We start from the raw sequence: 18,812 nt of genomic DNA, 5'->3' as shown, positions 1-18,812 counted from the left end.
AGGAGAAGAGGGTGACAGGATGAGATGGTTGGATGGCATTATTGACTCAATGGACATGAGTTGGAGCAAATTCCAGGAGATAGTGAAGGACTGGGAAGCCTGGTGTGCTGCAGTCCGTGGGGTTGCAAAGCGTGGAAAACGAATGAACGACCGAACCACAATATGTTTAGTGCGGGCTCCCAGCTCCACCACTGAACGTCACGTGACTGGACCTATCTGTGCCTTGATTTCTTCATCTGTGGTAAGGAGATAATTAAGAAGCACCCATTTCATCAGATTGTCTGATGCAACCAGTTAATGCATACAAACACTTAGGAAAGAGCCTGACGCCTGTGGAGGGGGACAAAAGTCAGCTGTCTACTCAAAAGAACCAAAAGCAGGGTTTGGCAGGGCTGGTTGAGTTCCCAGGCTCACAGCAGCATTATTCACAACAGCCAAGAGGTGGCAGCAACCCAGGTGTCTGGGGACAGATGAAAAGATAAACAACGAAACGCTATTCAAGCTTTAAAAGGAAGGACATTCTGACACATGCCGCAACATGGGTGACCCTTGAGGATATTATGTGAAGTTATGTAAGCCAGTCACAAAAACAAACACTGTCCCTTTGATTCCACTTGTATGAGCTACTTTGAGTGGTCAAGTTTAGAGAGATGGAAAGTCGAATGACGGATGCCAGGCTGGTGGGAGGCTGAGAAAGGGGAGGTGGTGTTTAATGAGTATGGAGTTTCAGTTTTGCAAAGTGAAAACCATCCTGGGGATGGATGGCGGTGCTGGCTGCATAACAGCGTGTAACTCAGCGCCGCTGCACTGTGGGCGGACAATAGTCCCAACGCGGCATGTGGTTACGAGAATTTTACAACAATGAAAAAAAAGTCACCTGTCATTTCCAAGCAGAAATGACAAGTCCTCCCAAGTCCTGGGTTGCATGCAAGGAGCCGACCACAGCTCTGGGCCAGGTGTGGGGGCACTTGATGTCTGGGCTGGACTTAGGGGGTCTGCTGCCAGTCCACCCCTGCCTGCTACCCTCCTGCCAGGTGGAACCGGCCTGCAGCCTGAGGCCCAGTCCCCTGGGGAGGAGGGTAATGGGACAGCAGCTGACCAGGGACACTCCCAACTCGCATCTGATGCTCATTTCCTGCTGAGGGTGGAATTCTTGGCTGGCCTGTGGCTCCTTCTGGAAGTGTCTGGTCTCCTGAGGACTGTTTCCTCATCTGTCAAGAGCAGGTAAGAATAGCTCCTGCCCCCTGGGCCCCACTGACGGTCACACCCCTTGGCTCTCCACGCAGCCCTATTGTTAGAGGGTTGCCCTTGAGCTGGGGGCTTCACAGAAGTGACCCTTGACCCTCATGCCGGAACTCAGGGAAAGGGGAAGTGACTGGGGCAACCACAGGAGGGCGAGGCAGCATCTCCCATGCCCCAGTTGCAGCCTGGAGCTTGGGTGAGGCCCCGGGGAGGGAGTGCAGGCATCATGGCAGCTGGGTAAGGGGGTGCCTAGCCTGCCCGGGTGCGTTCTTCCTGCCCCTGCCCATCAGGGTCTGGGGCTCTGAGGGGGCGGTGGGTCTATGAGCCTGACGCTGTCCCCTCCTCCATGACCCAGAGCACTTTGGATTCTCCAGCGATTTCCCAATCTGGAGTTAGAAGAGGAGGCTGGCAGGGAGGACTGAGGATTGCACAATGAGGCCACAGCAGACAGCCACGGAGGCAGTGGGCCAGGACCCCTTGGATCATGTCCTCATCACCCTCTCTGGCTGGATGAACTTGCTGTGGTGCGGGGGGCAGTCCTTTAATCTTCCCCTCTATGCACTGGGAGCAGCTGGAATGACCCCCTGTGACCATTGGTTCAGATCTGAAAAATGTCACCCCTGAGGCCACGAGGCGAGAAGGGGGTAGAGTCTGTCTTACTGCAGCCTCCTGAAGCCCCCTCTTCCCACAACAACCCCCCCACCCCCCTCCTACCCTGTCCAGAGACAGGATCAATGTCCAAGCCCCAAACTGGTCCCCGGCTGCCTTTCCCAAGGAGGAAGAGGAAGTTTTCAGTTCCAAGGGGCACCCCCATCTCCCCCCTGCCTTGCCCACTTGGCTGTGCCTCCCAGGCTGCAGAGCTTTGTGCCCAGTTTCCAGGGGGAGCAGGGAACAAGAGGAGAGGGGGGAGGGGGGCACACAAAAGGGAGGGAGGAGCAGAAGCTCTATTAAGGAGCAAAAAGGAAGCCGGTGCCCAGACGGGAAATTCCTGAGCTGCAAGGTCCTTTTCAGAGGGCAGGAATTTCTAGGATGTGAAACAAGGAAGAGGTCCTCTTCCCCAGCTCCCCTCCGGCCCCTTGACTGACCCAGAGAAACAGGCCTCAGATGGGAAACTGAGGCCCAGAAAGCAGTGTGACCTGCTCAAGGACGCGTTGAATGAGGACAAAGCCAGGCCAAGTGAGACTCAAGCCTGAGCTGTTGGGATCCCCACCTGGTGCCTTTAGGAACCTGGCCTGACCCAGCTTGGGTCCCAGAAAGGGAAAGCGCTTCAGTGGGAGTCCTGCAGGCCTGGGTGTGGGTTTGGACCCTCTGTGAGCCGTTTCCCCTTTTTAAGGAAGGCTGGGTGATGAGAGTGTATGCCAGGCACCAGCGCGGGTGCTCTGGCAAAGGCTGACCAGCACCCGGTCCCTTAGGGAGCCTCTTCCATGGGGGCCACCTCCCCAGGGATGTGTGTGGCCACAGTGACCCCCAGGGTGGGAACACTCTCTCCCGAAGGGGTGATCCTCTGAGCGGTCAGCCTCAGAGTTAGGCGGGACAGTCCCCAGCACCTCGCGGGAGGAAGGGGACTCCCCACAGTTAGGGGTGAGCTGGGTTGCTAGGAGGTCCTCTGAGCTGCCCGAGGTGCTGGCTCTGTGACGCTCGGAAAGTGGTCCTGAGTGCAGGGCCCCTTCCAGTCAGCCAATCAGAAGCTGTTGTCGGACAATGGGTCAGCACCGAACCCATCTTGTCCGCTGGGGGGTGCGGGTCTGGGGCCCCACTCAGGCCTGGCAACAGCCAGCCCCGACACCCCGCCCAGGCTGGTGGGAGAGAGTGAGCCCTTCCCGGACACCCCAGCTTGGCAGTCTTCGCCTCGATCAGGGGGTGCGCGCGCGCGGCACCGTACGCGGGGACCCGGGCAGCCTGCCGTCACACTCTCTCGGCTTTGGCCTCCGCCCGGGGGTTTTCCGCGGGGGCGGCGGGCGGGGCCGGCCGGCCCGACGGGGGTGGAGCCTGCGTCTATTTCAGGCGGCGCCCGGCTCTACGGCGACAGGCTCGGCCCGGACACAGTAAGTGACCTGCGCTTGCGGTGCGTCCCGTGCTTCCGTCCCCAAACTCTCCGCGCGGCCGCCCACCCGCCCCGACGAGACTCGCCTCTCCGGCCGATCCCGGTAGGGAGCGGCTGGCGCGATGGAGGGTACCCCGCGCGGAAAACCCCAAGTCTTCCGCAGTCCCCCTTCTAGGGAAACTGAAGCCCTATGGCTGAGCTGCTGTGTCAGGGTGCAGAGGGTCGGGTTAGATGCTCCCAGCGGAGGGCTCTGTCCTGGGGAAGCCGGGAGGAGGGGCTGTGGGAAGGGGCCCTAGTGTCCCTTCCTTTGCAGTAGGAGGGGCGGAAGTGGCCCAGGGCGGGTTGGGGGGGGCGGCTGGCTGTATGACAGAGGCCGAGTCACTTCACCTGCCTGAGCTTGAATGTCTTCATGTTCAGGGACCAGGGAGGCTGGCGTGGACCTCAGCCCTGACCCGGGCAAGGAGAGTGAGAGTGTGTGTGCCTGCATAGAAACTGGGGGAGCTGGGTGGACCAGGGAGGTGCCCCAGGCTGTGGCCACACGGTGTGACTCGGAGCATACCCCTTCCTGTCCGAGTGTGCCCAGCCACCGGCCTCGGCTGAAAGGAATGCCTCTCCTGCCCTCTTCTGCTGTGTCCGGCCACCAGGGTTAGCCTGACAGACACTGGGACACAAGACTCAGACCCTTACTGAGGCCTGGTGGGGTGGGATTAGGCCCATCAGCTTCCCTCACATCCTGCTTTCGGCAGCACTGTGAGGTGGGGTTCTCCTCCCCATTGCACAGATGGGAAGACTGAGGTCTAGGAAGGCAGGGTGGGGTCTGCTCTACACCCTAGCGGATGGTACAGCCAAGCCCACAATGGTCTGTCTTTCTGCTGCACCAGCGGCCTCAGAGTGAAGGCCTGGGTGGGGGCCAAAGGGGCTGCTGCGGACCTTGGCTGGGGAGGAGATTTTGTGCCCCAGAGGTGAGGAGGAGGCGGCTATGCCCTGCAGTGACCTGCAGGAACCAGGTCTGGAGTCTAGCGGGAGCCTCGCCCGTGGGGGATGGAGGAGGCGGGGCAGTGAGGGCAGAAGTGAGGAAGGTGGTCCGCAGCCACTCAGGAGGGCCCTCCCCCTCCTGTGGCAGCGGAGGGGAGGGTGTGCGGGGAGAGGTGGGGCCTGGGCCCAGGGTGAGGCTGAGCGGCCCTTGCCAACCAGCCGGACCAGCTCCTGTGGGTGTCCGGCATGAAAGCGAGATGGATTGGGAGGGATGCTGGGGGAAGGGATGGGCAGGGCAGAAGTGCCCAGTGACCTTGCACCTGGGGACCCTGGCTTTGGGGCTCCCCGGAGGACCCTCAGCTTGGTTCTGGAGGGGAACTTGCAGTTCAAATGGCACCGGATGGCAGCTGAGACCCAGCAGTGTAGGAATCTGCCCCGGTATCTGGTGAGGCTGTGGGAGGGGAGAAAGCCCGGCTTCCTGGCCACTGAGTGGCTCTGGTCAAGCTCGGGGCTTTGGGAAGCATTCCTGGGAGGATGGGCGAAGGTGGCTGGGCTGCTGGGAGGGCAGCAGGGGATGTGGAAACTCTGACAGGCCTAATTCCACCCCCCCACCTCCTGCCGCCTCAGTTTCCCTTTCTGCAGGGGTGGATCACCCTGTCTGCCTTGCAGGGCTGCTGCAGGGGCGAGTTGAAGTCGTGCTGTATGAGTCACGACTTGGTGTATTTACTCTTGGGTGGTGGGGCAGGCCCTGTATGGGTCACCCCAGTTACCAAGGAGGCCCGTTCTCCTCTGCTCCCCTTTCCCAGCCCTGCCCGCTCCCTCCTTTCAGGTCAGCCATGTTCCCCTCCACCGGTCCTGGCCTGGCTCACCCCACGGTCAAGGCGCTGGGGGAGGTGCTGCCTCTCTGGATGGTGAGGGTGCCCAGTGCCTGGTGAGCTGAGTTCCAAGCTGTTGACCATGGGGGCATTTTAAGCCTCTCTGAGCTAGTTACGTGAGATGAGGAAAATAACACCCCTCCTGGAAGGCAGTGCAGAAGTGATGGGACAGGCACTCAGGAAGGGCCCAGGAAATGGAAGCTTCTGTGGTGGTTACGTCACCCCACTTGGAGAGCAGGCAGGGTGCGGTGGAGCTGGGAAGCTCGTTTCCCGTCTGAGCTGCTGTGTGACCTCAGACAGGCCTGTGCCTCCTTGGGCCTCTTGTCCCTCCGACCTGGGAAAGGGCTTGAGGGGGCACTGTGGTTTCTGTAGACCTGAGACCCCCAAGGTCATAATTGGGGTCTGGCCCTGCCTGCCTTGTGGTCCCAGTGGGAGCAGCCCTGTTTCTGCTCATCGCGTTCCCCTGGGACCCCAAGCCACATGAGTCAAGAAAACAGAGCAGGATGGAGGATGCAGCTGGGGCTGGATTCCTGCCTCAGCCCAGCCTCTAGTGCCCTGAGACTGTTCTGGACCTCGGTTCTTGCTTTGTGCAATGGGCCAGCAGCCGAGCTCTGCCCCCTCCCCCAGGGTCCCCAGTGAGCCTGTGGTCCCCCTCCCTGCCCAGAGGATGGGCTGACAAGGAAGGATTTGCCAAAATGAAGTCTCCTTCTGTCTGGAGATTCTGGGAGGGCCTACGAGTTCTGCGGAAGTGGTGTCCCAGGGGGAAAGTTGAGTTGTTGGTATCCATCTGGGCCAGGAGACAGCCAGAGCCCTGGTGGTCATACAGGTGAAAACAGATCAACCTGGCTGCATGCTTGGGCTGGGGAGCCAGGGGCCAGTCCCCCGCGACCACTGACCCTCTCATTCCCTCCGCTTGTCAACCTGTAGGCCTGAGTCGGGGTGATGCTGAAGATGCTGACCTTCTTCCAAGGACTTCCAGGCCAGCAGCCTGTGTCCGGGGCCCCTGACTTCCCCAGAAGCGCCCAGAAGTTGCCCTCTACCTCAGAGGCAGAGTCTGAGGCTTCCATGTCGGAGGCCTCCTCCGAGGACCTAGTGCCATCCCTGGAGGCCGAGGTGGCCACAGACAGGGATGAAGAAGAGGCCGGCAAGAAGAAGAAGAAGTCGAAAGGCCTGGCCACCATGATCAGTGTCTTCACCAAAGGGAGGAAGAAGAAGGGTCAACCGAGCTTAGCAGAGACTGAGGGCGAGTCTGAGTCCAGTCTGCAGCCGCCTGCCCAGCTGCCCACAGGTAGGCGGGAGCCCCTCTCCAGGTGGGCAGGGTCTGGGCAGCATGGGGGCTCATTGGAGTGCATGCCCCGCTCAGCCGGGACAGAGAGGGCAGGGCACGTGGGCGTGAAGGGCCTCCCCTCCCTGCTTTCACCTGCTGCCCCTGATCTCAGGATCTGAGCCTGGTGTGCCCTGCCCGGGCTGGGACACCCCGCATGTTTTGGGGGGTCTCGGTCGCCGGGAGGTGACCGGGGCGGGGGGCGGGTCTCAGAACCCCAGGCCGCGCTAATGCCGCGTTCTGGCCGCAGTGGAGGAGCTCAAGGCCGACCTGGAGCGCGGGCGGCTGGAGGCGGCGCGGCCTCTGCTGGCGCTGGAGCTGGAGCTGCAGGAGGCCGCGGCGGCGGGTCGCGCGAGCGCGGAGGAGCTGGTGCGGCGCCAGAGCAAGGTGGAGGCGCTGTACGCGTTGCTGCGCGACCAGGTGCTAGGGCCGCTGCGCCGGCCGCTGGAAGCGGAGCCCGAGCGGCTGCGCCAGGCACTGGCCGTGCTGGCCGAGCAGGAGCGCCAGGACCGCGTGGACGCGGCGGCGGCAGCGGGGCCCCCGGGGTGCCCGGGGCTGGCGGCCACGCGGCCCCGGGGCTGGCTGCAGCTGTGGCGGGACGGCGTGGCGCAGGCGGCCGCGGAGCGCCTGAGCCAGCAGCCGGCCGCGGACGCCGAGGGCCTCACGGAGGCCGAGCGCGCCTTCCTGCACATGGGCCGCACCATGAAGGAGGACCTGGAGGCCGTGGTGGAGCGCCTCAAGCCGCTCTTCCCCGCCGACTTCCGCGTGGTGGCCACCTACGCCGAGAGCTACCACGGAGAATTCGCGTCCCAGCTGGCAGCCCTGGCGCAGTTTGAGCTGTGCCCGCGAGACACCTACATGCTGCTGTTATGGGTGCAGAACCTCTACCCCAAGTGAGCTTGGGCGCGGGGTGCTGGGCTGGGGTTCCCTGGGCGGGCAGGGCCTGGGTGTCACCAAGAGCAGGGAGTCCCCTGGGAGAACGGCCCAGGCCGGCCTGGAATCAAAGGGGCAGGGCCTCCACTGGGCCTGCTTTGCCCCAGGAATCCTTAGTCTCACCGGCCTCAGCAGCATCCCACAGTTGGGGAAACTGAGGCACAGAGAATGGGGGCAAGGACCTCATCTTTCATTGCTGAGTTTCCAGTCTGGGTTAGGGGGTGAAGCCGCCTGTGATCCAGAGTCAGGAAGGGCTGTGGCCAGGAGCAGGGGCCCTGGCTTGGCCTGGGTCAGCCCAGGAAGCCAGCTCGGAGGAGGAGGTGCAGGATTCTACAAGCCACAGGAGGCAGCGGCCCTGCTCTGGGGCTGCTGACAGTCTAATAGAAGTAAGGGAGTCAGGCGGAGGGGAAGCGAGGACAGGCTGGGAGAGGCAGCGGGAGATGGTGTTCCTGGCAAAGGGAGCTGCCCTACAGGGCCCAAGGCTGGGCTGGGAGGCCTTCTGGGAGCACTGTGGTTCAACACCCAGCAGGCCTAGGGAGCACTCCCAGGCAAGATGGGGGGCACTGGGCCTGTTGGGGAAATTCCCATTGTGCACGGTCTCCCCTAGTGGCAGAGCTGAGTTCTGGCCACCAAGGCCTGGAGCTCTCAGTTTGGGAGGCGCCTGGTACTGCCATGGAGAATCCCTGGTACCAACTGTATTCAGATCCGGGCATCCCCTGATACACTCAGACCCCATGCATCCCTGAGCATGTTGCTGCCAGTATCTTGGCTTTCTCTGCCCACCGAAGCTGGATAAGAAAATCCGGAGACAGAGGCAAGAACACAGCAGGCTCCTGCCTCAGAACTGTGTCCCTGCCTCCATGAGGAACCTAGGGGATCGTATAGCCGGGGGCTCGCAGTCTGGGGTTGGAGATGAACAGAGGGGTAAGGATCCTGCGTGCTTCTCCTCACGCTGTTTCAAAAACAGTCATCAGGCTGGCGTTGGGTCGCCTGGTAATTTGGGTCTGGCAGTCTGCTTGCTGCCATTTTGGTCCAATTTGGGTCCGTTGTCTTTTGTGGACTGTACTGAGACTTTCTTTCTATAATGCAGAAGGAGAGAAAAACTCAAAGGGGTGGTTTGCAGAGAGGGTGCTATGAAGCTGAGCCCCAGATACAAAATGTTTTGAGGGGACGATAGGTGCGGCATGTAATTCTCAAATCAGGTTTAATCTTTTGATAAAGAAACTTAGTTACAGACTGCAGATCAGGAACAGGTAAAGAACTGGAGGAAAAAAACAGCACAACACCTCTTTTTTCTTCTTTTTTCCCTTATTTTACTGCAATAAGCATGTCTGTCATTCGTACAAGCTGGTTGGGGAGAGACTTAAACTGCAGTGTGGATCAGCTCGGGGCTGGCCCCAGCCTGTAGCATAAAGCCTGCAGGAAGCCTGGAAGTGTAGACCCTGTGAGCGATGTCTGAGGCTCTCAGGGATGTCAGTGGTCTCGGTTGGTGCTGGTGGGTCAGCCTCCAGCAGGGGCCCAAGGAAGGACCAGGCAGGGGTGGTGGGTGAGGAGTCAAGGAGAGCAGGGAAGCTGGCCCAGGGCAGGGGATGCAGGAGAGTCCCGCCAGCCGAACCGGTTCCTTCTTGTTGGTCCTGACTCACCAGGAAGTGCCGGGCCTGTCCCCTCTGCCCCTCTACCTTCCTGTCCCGGTGACCTCTGGGGCTTTGACCTGGGGCCCCCTGGGGTCAGTGCAGGGACGCTGAGCCCTGAGAGGGGGACCAGGGTGGCTCCATGGAGGCCCGTGTGGCCAGAAGTCTGGGGAGCAAAGGGACACAGCGCATCCAGGCTGGGGTAGGGGGGTGGGTGCCGGGTGGCAGAATGGGCTATTCTTGAGCCTCCTGGCAGACAAAGGCCCTGAGGAAGTGCCAGGGCTGGGCAGTCCCCAGGAGGCTCTGGGACCCAAGGGAAGTGCCACAAGGATGGGTGGATATGCCTCCGTCCAGGGTGAGGTCGGGGAGGGGCAGACAGCCCTTCCTGCTGGGACTGGCCCTCCTCTGGGGGCAGCATAGCCGGTCTGGGGGTGGGGGGAGGCGGGGCAGGGCTGGTGGGATGCAGTGGGAGCACTGTGGGGGATGGTGGGAAGGAGACAGAGGGTGAGAAGGGGAGTGGGAGCCTTTGGAGCAGGACGATCAGACCGGAAATGTGGTTCTGCCTGCCCCAGCAGGGAGGAGGGACTGTTGGAGTCAAGGCAGGGAGCCCGGGAGGAGGGTCCTTCGGTGTGCCAGGCGGGAGATGGGGGCTGGGCCGTGGGGTGCCTCTGGAGGCGTGGCTCGAGGCTGATGGGTTTCGGGAGCATAACCTGGAGTAAGAGTGGACACAGGCGAGAGCGTGAAGGGAGGCAGAGTGATTCCGGGGTTTGGGGCCTGGATCGAACTGAGATGGAGAGGCAGGGGTGGGAGGCACAGGAGGGAAGGCGACTGAGCTGTGTGCAGGGCTCTGGCCGGGGTGGGGCTGGGGGTGGGGGGACGGTGCTGGTTTTCCTCACGCCAGCCCGTTTGCCCACAGTGACATCCTCAACAGCCCCAAGCTGGCGCCTGAGCTGCAGGGAGTCAGACTGGGGACCCTTCTGCCCCCAACCCAGATCCGGCTGCTAGAGGCCACGTTCCTCTCCAACGAGGTGGTGAGTCCAGGGCCAGTGCTGGGCGGGGCTGAGGGGTGGTGGGAAGGAAGAGGAGCGGGGGAGCGGGCAGGGAGCCTGGCAGGGATGCCCCCGTGAGCTTCACCCTACCCTGAGCGGGCCCCTCCTCCCCCCCCAGGCCAGCGTGAGGGAGCTGACGGCCCGAGCTCTGGAGCTGGAGTCAAACCGCTGGACCAACGATGAGGCCCCGCAGAGGCTGGACGGCCGCTGCCACAGTGAGCTGGCCATCGACATCATCCAGGTAGCGCCCGCTGCGCTGCCTGCACCGGCCTCGTCCCTGTGGGCAGACGGGCCCGCCACTGAGCACACACCCCCTTGCTCCATGTCTTACCCATGCCCACCCCTGTCCCAGCCCTAGAGCAGGCGGGCTTCTGCTCAGTTTCACCCCCTACCCCTGCAGATCATCTCCCAGGGCCAGGCCAAGGCCGAGAGCATCACCTTGGACCTGGGCGTGCAGATAAAGCCCTTGCTGTTGGAAGAGCTGGCCAGGTTCCTCAGGAGGTGGGTGATGGGCATACGTGCCTGGAGCGGTGCTGGGGGCTGAGGGGTCCTTGCCACCACCTCTCAGAGCCCCAATCCCTCCCTTGGGCCCCAGGTGGGGATCTTAGCCAGACCAGCACCCCCTCCCTGCCCCTAGGGTGTCTGTTATTGTGAGCAGGAGTCCTGGTCCCCCTGCACCACAAACCTGGGCGCTTTGAGCCTCAGGTCATCTGACCACCCTGCCCCCACCCCGCTCAGCAAAGCCCCTGGAAGAGCAGCCTCCAACTGCAAAGATGCCCCCCGAGGGACTGAGGCCCTGGCCCCCTCTTCAGGTGATGGCCCCAGTCTGCGACCCCAGAGTTCTCATGGCTGCCAGCCTCCCCGCCTCTGCCTGCAGCTCTAGAGGGGCCTGGGGGCTCTGCCGCACCCTCTCCAAGAGCTCTGCAGGGGCCCTGGCCCCTCCTGGCTGAGCGCTGAGCGTGTGAAGCCAGTTCCGGAATGCCTACTGCGTCCGCTGTTTGCCGTGGGGCCCACGTGTGGAGCAGGAGGGTGATCGGGCAGCCGCCGAGGCTGCCATTGCCCCAGTGTTTGTGCTGCTCCTACGTGTGTCCTTTCCCTTTCACCAGCTACCAGGGTGCCTTTGATGGATTTCTGGAGAGATGCAGACAGCTGCGAAATTACAGGGCCAATGTCATCGCTAACATCAACAACTGCCTCCCTTTCCGGTAAGGGCGCTGGGCAGTGGGGGGAGTCGCTGCGGCTGCTTGCCTGTGTTGGTGGGGGGGGCGGGGAAGCCGGCAGGGGGTGGGGAGGGTGGGGGGGTGGGGTGCAGAGAGGCGGTGGGTAGGGGGGTAGGGGGGGAGGTGCCTGGGATGGGGGAGGGAGGAGGAGCGGCCTAAGCAGAGATGTTGAATTAAAATGAGCAGGGTGGAAAGGAAATACCCAGGCTTACAGCGGCAACAGCAAACATTTGTCTAGTGCCGGTGGGTCAGGCACTCACGCAAAGGGTTTCATTTATCCTGTTAGCAACCTTGTTAAGTAGATACAGTGACTGGGTCCATTGAACCATGAGCACCCTGAGCTATGGAGAGGCTGAGCCACTTGTCCTCAGTTAGAACAGGATGTGGTGTTAGGCGGGTGTTAGGTGGGAAGGCTGGGTACCGCCTAGGGAGCCTGGATGGAGTGCCTTGGTCTTGCTCCCACCGGGCCTGGAGAGCCAGCGAGGGTTCTAGAGCAATGGTTTAGGGAGATTGGCCTGGGGCTCCCGGGCTTTCTGGGTTTAGGGCTGCAGGCTGGGCGGGGCTGGAGCTGGCGTGACCTCCCTGCCTCCTGTGTTTCCAGGATGTCCGTGGAGCAGCGGTGGCAGACACCTCCAGACCTCCAGAGGTCCCTGCTGAGGCCTCTGAATGAGCTCAAGAGCTGCGGCTTTGATACCCTGCTCCAGAGCCTGTTTGGGGACCTGAAGGTAGTCCAGCCTCCTGCCCCGCTGCACGTGCTGAGTCTAGTGCTGGGGGATGCTGCAGGAGAGACTGGAAGGGTGGGGTGGAGGGGTCGGTGACAGAAATGAAGACCTGGCTCGAGGAAGGCGCGGCACAGGGGAGCTGCAGGGAGGCTGGTGGCCCCCATGATGGGGCCGTGATCCGTCCTTGACATCACCCCCCCTTCAGCCTCGGGCTTGGCCTCAGAGGGCCGCCTTGGGCCCTGGGGTGCAGAAGAGAAGCCTCAGCGCCCCTCCCTGTTGGGACTCCACCTAGTCCTCAAGTTTGCCTGTAGTTTCCCCTGACGCTCCCAGGCCCTCCTGCCAGACCCTGCCTCCCAGCCGGGAGGCTCATAGCCTCTGGCGGCTCCCGCCATATCTGCGGGGGCCAGGGCATCCCCAGAAACCCTTAGTGCCTGTACCGCAGGAGGAGGCGGGGGTCCTAGGGGAGGAACGGGGGCACTCCCTGCCTGCCCCCCCGGGGAGCCCCCCTTGACCCTAGTTCCCGGAGGCTGTGGGTGGCCAGGCGGTGACCCTGGATGACTCGGCAGGGCCATCATCATAGGCCCAGCCAAGCACAAGGCTTTGTTTATGCAGGAATGTATTTATTTAAGGAGGGAGATGCTGGAGAAGGCCTCAGGGCAGGCAGATGGCAGTCCTGGCTGGTCGGCCTTGGAGAAAGGGACACAGATCCGGCCTCCACTTCCTGCTGGAGCACCCGGGGAGTCTTTAATATAACCCAACCCCTGTGTGTGTGTCTGTGCGTGCCTGTCTACTGGACTGGCCCTTCCTCTGCCGGGTGTGGCCACACAGCCTGACCCTCTCTCGCAGCCGCTGTTCAAGAGGTTCACTCAGACCCGCTGGGCTGCCCCCCAGCAGACCCTGGAGGAAATCGTCTCCGCCGTGGCCGAGAGGATGCCCGAGTTCTCAGAGCTGCAGGACTGCTTCCGGGAGGTGAGGGGGTGCTGGGCTGCTGGTGGGGGACACGCAGGCAGACGTGTGTGTGCGCACACCCGGATGCGCTTTTTGCTCTGGCCACCGCCCCTCCCTGGACCCTGGCCTTCAGGGAGGTGGTGGGTTCCCATGGCCCTGCCCGCTCGCCCACCCAGGAGCTCCTGGAGGTGGTCCATCTGCACCTGGTGAAGGAGTACATCGCCCGCCTCTGCAAGCGGCGCCTGGTCCTCAAGACGGCGGAGCAGCAGCAGCAGCTGGCGGGGCACGTCCAGGCCAACGCCCAGCTCATCCAGCAGTTCTGCACCCAGAATGTAAGCCCCCGCCCCCTCTCCCAACCTCCCATGGCGGTGGGCTGTCCTCCTGCTCCAAGCTCGTCACGGGCTAGGACATCCTCTCTGGGCCTCTCCAGACTTGATCAGGTCCAACCTGAGTCTCTCTGGGCCCTTGGGAGCACTTCCGGACAGGGCCTGCCTCTCTCAACAAGCCTATGCCTGCAGGGCTCCCCTGCCACCTGGCTGCAGGATGCCCTCCCCACGCTCGCAGAGATCATTCGCCTGCAAGACCCCAGTGCCATCAAGATTGAGGTGGCCACCTACGCCACCTTGTACCCTGACTTCAGGTGAGAACCGGGGCCTCCAGAACCCGGGCAAGGCAGCATGGCCCTGTGGTTTCCCATTGCGGTCGGAGCCTGGGGGGGTGGCCAGAGTAAGTCCCTGAGGGTGGGCAGAGCGCAGATAGATACTGGCCACTGTCCCCAGATCTTTACAGTGGCTCTTCACTCGGTCCTCGCTGCCGCCTGGTGGGGCTGACACTCTTCATCTCCATCATCCAGATGAGACTTGGGGGCTGTGAGGAATGTGTCCAGGGTAACGCGCTGGTCAGCCGTAGAGCCGAGATAGCAAAGCCAGGCATCCGGCTCCAACTGCATCCTCTGAGCCTTTCCTTCATAGGGGGATCCGAGGCCAGAGAGACCACGGACCTGCTGGAGGCCGTGGCACATCTGTAGTGAAGCTGGGGTCCGCCGGTCAGCCTAGGGGTCCTCAGAGGCTGACCTGTGTCCTGGGGCCTCTGTTCTAGAGTGCAGGCTCAATCCCTGACTGCTTGAGGATCTGGTGAGCCAGGGCAGTGGTCTCTGTGGGTTGAGTCCTCTGGTGTGGCTTGCCTGTCCCAGCATAGCCTGGTCCAGCCGCTGGCTGGTCTAGTCCACCTGTTCAGCCACCCATCCACTTACACATTCATCCGTCTATCTACCCATCATACAGGCACCCGCTTACCCATCTGGACGCCCATCTAGCTATCCAACCATCTGGTCACTCACTCATCTACCCATCTGTCTGTCCTTCGATCTATCCATCCATCCACCCATCTAGTCATCCACCTGCCCACCTATCTGTCTATCCATTCATGGATCCTTGTATCCACCCAGCCTGCCAACAGTTATCAAGTGGTCTCCTACTAGCTACCCGGCTGTGTTTAGGCACCAGGATGGGAGGAGGTACAAGACAGACCAGGCCTTCTGACAGACAGATAGTCAGATGAGGGTTAGCGATGATGAGGTCATCCGGCGAAGGAGTACTATTTGCAAGTTTTAAAGACTGTTTAACCAAGGTTGTGAATGGCAGGAGGTCCTGACTTGAGAGCTGGAAAATCCTCTCTTGGGAGGTGACTTTTTAAAACAATTTTTATTGTTTACTTTTGGCTGTGCTGGGTCTTTGTTGCTGCGCGAGCTTTTCTCTAGTTACAGCAAGTGGGGACTGCTCTCGAGTTGCAGCTCATGGGCTTCTCATGGTAGTAACTTCTCTTATCGCAGAGCGTGGGCTTTAGGGCTTGAGGGCTCTTGAGCACAGGCTCAATAGCTGTGGTCCAAGGGCTTAGTTGCTTGGTGGTATTTGGGATCTTCCCAGATCAGGGGTCGAACCCGTGTCTCCTGTACTGGCAGGTGGCTTCTTGATGGGGAGGTGACATGTTAGCTAAGCGCTAAGGGGTGAGAAGGAGCTGGTTCCCTCAAGGGCCTGGGGACGAGCATTCTGGGAGGAACAGCCAGTGCAAAGGCTGGACCGGGCAGGAGCTTGGCACCCTCTGCAGGCACTGTGGCCGGTGCCACCCGAGCACATTGCGTTAAGCAGATCGGGGCACCCTCGTGGGCAAGGGGATTGGCTGCCGGGCCTTGTGGCTCCAGCCAGGAGTCTGGGAGCTGGGGAGGGGTGTGAGCAGGGTTGTTGGTGAGCGGGCCGGACTGACGGGACCCTCTCTTTGCCAGCAAGGGCCACCTGAGTGCCATCCTGGCCATCAAGGGGAACCTGTCCAGCAGTGACGCCAAGAGCATCCGGAGCATTCTGGACATCAACACGGGGGCACACGAGCCCTCCAAGGCCCTATTTTCGCTTATAAAGGTTGGTTAGCTTTTCCTGTGTACTGACCTGCTGAGGAGCGCCTGGCGAGCATGGGGTGCCACTCCATGTCGGGCCCGTCAGACCAGCACCAGCATCAGCTTCATGCGGCCCCCATGGGGGTCCTGCCTTCTGCTGCTGCTTCTGCCCAGGCCTGGCCGAGGTGTGGGCCCCGGGGCCACTGGAACTGGACAAGCCATGGCGTGTTGACCCCTCCTGTGGGGCAGGAGCCGTGGGGGGAAGCTCTGTGGATGAGAGTGCAGCTTGCACGCCCTGAAGGAGGGGTGAGGAGGGTGTGTGGCTCGGGGACCCAGCTCCGGGATCACCGCCTGTCCGCGAGGTCCTGCCACACCTGCCTGAGGACCGCCCTGCTCAGGCTGGGTCTCCGGCCTCCCCAGCTCCTGACCGGGGCCCGAGCCTCACCCCTCCTGCCTCCTGTGGTGCAGGGTCGCGTCGAGCCGGCCTCAGCCTCTGAGTAGAACAGAAGGAAGAACTGGAGGAGGAAAAAGGGAAAGATGAGCTCTTATCTTGAAGGCGTGGGGGGACTGGAAAAGGGCCTGTGGGATGACAGGCAAGTGGGGGCAAAGCCAGTGTCCGAGCCCCTAACCCCCTCTCTGATTCCCCTCGGGTGTCCCCTGAGGACGGGCCTGGGAGGGCCAGGACCTGCTGGGTTTTCTCGGGCTCTGCCTCCCCCGACAAGGGGCAGACCCGGGGATGCCTCTGTGGGTCCTGCCCTGGAAGTCAGGCTGAGGTCCGGGCAGGGCCATCTTGACTCCTGACCCCTGGGCTCTGGGTCAGTTCCGTGTTGCCAGGCTAACAAACTTCCACAGCTTGGGAGCCTAAAACGAGAACTTGCTTTCAGTTCTGGAGGTCAGCAGTCTGATGTGGGTCTGGTGGGCTGACCCAGGCGGTTCTTCTGGAAGCTCTTGTGGGGAAGTTCCTTGCTTTTTCCAGTTTTTAGAGGCCAGCCTCCCATATATCTTGGCTCATGGCCCCCTTCCATTTCCAAAACCAGCAATGGCCAGTCAAATCCTTTTTGCATTCAGCACTCCCCTCCTACCTCCTTCTTCTGGTTTAAGGCCCCTGGTGGTGACCTTTAACCCACCGGACAATGACCTTTGACCTACCCAGGCACTCCAGGATCCTCTTCTGATGTTAAAGTCAGCTGATTTTTAATTCCACCTGACAACCTTAATTCCTCTGCCATGGAAACTAACATAGTCACAGGCCCAGGGATTAGGATGTGAGCATCTTTATGGGGTGGACATTATTTTGCCGCTCACAGCCTTCACCCATCCCCTGCCCTGTGGAGTGCCTTATCCTACCCAGGAAAGCAAAGGTTCACTCGACCTCCTCGGCCTGGGGCAGTTGAGATGCAGGCGTGACCCACCCAGCCTGTGCCTGCGGGAACGCCCCTCTGTGACTGGGTTTGTAGCCGGCTCTCGTGGACTTGTCCCCCTCTTTCCAGGTACTGTGGCCAGAAATTGGCCCGAGTAGATGGTTCATGAAGGCCTTTGTACGTTTGTAGAAGTTTGCATGTTTGATGTTATTATTATTTTTTGATAGTATGCTTTTGTATGTTTGTTAGGAACAAACTGTCGGTTTTTATAGCTTAATATAAAGCTGATTTCAAAAGTGGCTGTGGAGTGATTTCTCTTGGGAGAGGCTTTCTCAGCCTCTTGGGGTCTGGCAGACTCTGTCCCCCAGTGCCTCCTGCCCACCTCTCACCTGTGAGCGTGACCGTTGGGAGGGTCTGCTGTGGGCCAAGGCCCCTCACTCCACCCTTTAGTTTCCTCACCTGGAGGTGGTGATCACGAACCTGTCTGACTTCCCCCGCAGTCCTTCACAGAAGAGGGGGATGGCGACATTTCAGCTCCATGCATCGGGCCCAGCAGGAACTGGCTCTTGTATTCCTGGAACTGACCTCGAAGGGCCCAGCTGTGATTACAACTGGCCCCAGCTCTCCTCCACACCCATCCTGGCCAGGATTTGGAGAAGGGCAGAGTCCCTGGGAGGCAAAGGGGAACCTTGGTGAACTCATTCCACAGAGCTGGAGGCATGTGGGGTGGGGGGCGGGGGAGGGATGACTAAGCGGAGGGTGGGCGGAGTCTGGGGTCCAGCTGGAAAGGCATGGACATCAGCGGCTGGAGCGGCTGGAGCTGGAGGGAAGGCCCTTTGGGATGAGATGTGGGAGGGATGGACCCACTGATCCTGGGGAGCATCCAGGAGAGGGAGAGGGAAGGGCCGCCCCAGGCTGAGCTCCAAGTGTGGGCCCTGGGCAGGTTGGAGCCTTGGGGTAGGGGGATGGCTGGTGGGTTTCCGCTGAGTTCCCCCTGCAGAGCATGGGAGGAGGGGGCAGGGGGAAGGGGGAGCTCATGGAAGCTGAGGACCAGATGGAAAGTTTCTGATCCAGGCAGATATTCATGGACCAAAGAGAATGGACTTGGGCCCCAAAATGCAGAGGGTGCTGAGATGCACCCCCCAGCCTCCCTGCAGCAGGGTGGGCCAGGGTCCAAGAACAGAGGCAGTCAGAGGCGGGGCCCTGGGGTCGGGGAGCCGGCAAGGTGGACTCCATGCTGGCGCTGTGGGGGCCGCCATCCATGCTGTCCCTGTAGGAGGGGGAGAGCCGCTAAGGTCCCGCGGGGTCACCAGCTCCGGCCCCTCCACCAAGGGCTCTGCATCAGTAACTTCCTGGTCACAGAAGGAAAATTCCTTTAAGGGAAGGATTCACCCCAGAGGCGCGGAGTGGGTCGCTGGGCAGAGGGGACAGAGGGCAGGTCGTGGGTGAGGGCCCCCGGCCCCGGCCCCCATCCAGGCTCCTGTGAACTGGGAGGGAGGCCATGGTCAGCGGTGGGACAAGCGTGGATGGGACCCTCCAACCCTGCCCTGTCCCTGCAGGGAAGCAGTGGGGAGGGCAGGCCGGGCTCTCCCTGAAGGGCTCACATCCCTGGGCGGCCCGGAAGGAACAGGGAGCAAGTTAATAAACAGTCCAGGTTCAAGTGCCCAGCAGATGGCATGGAGTGATGCAGCGGTTATGGGGTGGGGCAGTCGCGCTGTGGCCACGGGCAGTACTCACTGGGGGGTGGGGACTGTGGCAGGGGACAGGCATGTGCACAGAGCGGGGAGGGGCAGCACCGGAAGGGAAACAGCCTAGCACCTGGGAAGGGCTCAGGTTTTAGGGAAAGAAAGAGCTCAAGGCAGGGTTGGCCGGGAGTGGGGAGTCAAGCAAGCCCCCCCGAAGTGGCAGGCTGGCACCGAGGGGGCCTTGGTTGGGGCTGGGCCTTGGGGTTCACTCATTCCACTCCACTCACTGTAAAGGGGGGAGCACTAGAGACTCTGAAGAGGCAGTCTGCTGTGATCTGTGACTGGGAAAGAACTCTCTGGCTGTTGTAGGGAGAGTGGGGATGCCACAGGGAGGACAGGGAGCCCTTGAGAAGT

At 61.4% G+C, this 18,812-nt stretch overlaps 1 protein-coding gene across 4 annotated transcripts; it reads left to right on the top strand.

Annotated features, from left to right (window-relative positions):
* The first annotated feature begins 1,109 nt into the window (after nt 1-1,109).
* LOC123465237 (tumor necrosis factor alpha-induced protein 2-like) lies at nt 1,110-15,390 on the top strand. Of its 4 annotated transcripts, none has more exons than XM_045163849.1 (12): nt 1,110-1,224; nt 6,064-6,424; nt 6,711-7,353; nt 9,941-10,055; nt 10,192-10,314; nt 10,474-10,574; nt 11,180-11,278; nt 11,895-12,018; nt 12,862-12,984; nt 13,140-13,295; nt 13,482-13,603; nt 15,245-15,390. In XM_045163849.1, the coding sequence occupies exons 2-12, from the start codon at nt 6,079-6,081 to the stop codon at nt 15,384-15,386; spliced, it is 2,094 nt and encodes a 697-aa protein (XP_045019784.1). In that variant the 5' UTR covers nt 1,110-1,224; nt 6,064-6,078; the 3' UTR covers nt 15,387-15,390. The 4 variants fall into 4 exon arrangements, with proteins under 4 accessions (XP_045019784.1, XP_045019781.1, XP_045019783.1 ...); XM_045163846.1 differs by lacking the exon at nt 1,110-1,224 and adding an exon at nt 3,153-3,287; XM_045163848.1 differs by lacking the exon at nt 1,110-1,224 and adding an exon at nt 3,267-3,389.
* The last annotated feature ends 3,422 nt before the right edge of the window (nt 15,391-18,812 follow it).

The sequence above is a fragment of the Bubalus bubalis genome, chromosome 20 (genome assembly GCF_019923935.1).
Source record: "Bubalus bubalis isolate 160015118507 breed Murrah chromosome 20, NDDB_SH_1, whole genome shotgun sequence".
Classification (NCBI taxonomy): Eukaryota; Metazoa; Chordata; class Mammalia; order Artiodactyla; family Bovidae; genus Bubalus; species Bubalus bubalis.
The sequence above is the reverse complement of the archived record's forward strand: the minus strand, read 5'-3'. Positions and strand labels throughout refer to the sequence as shown.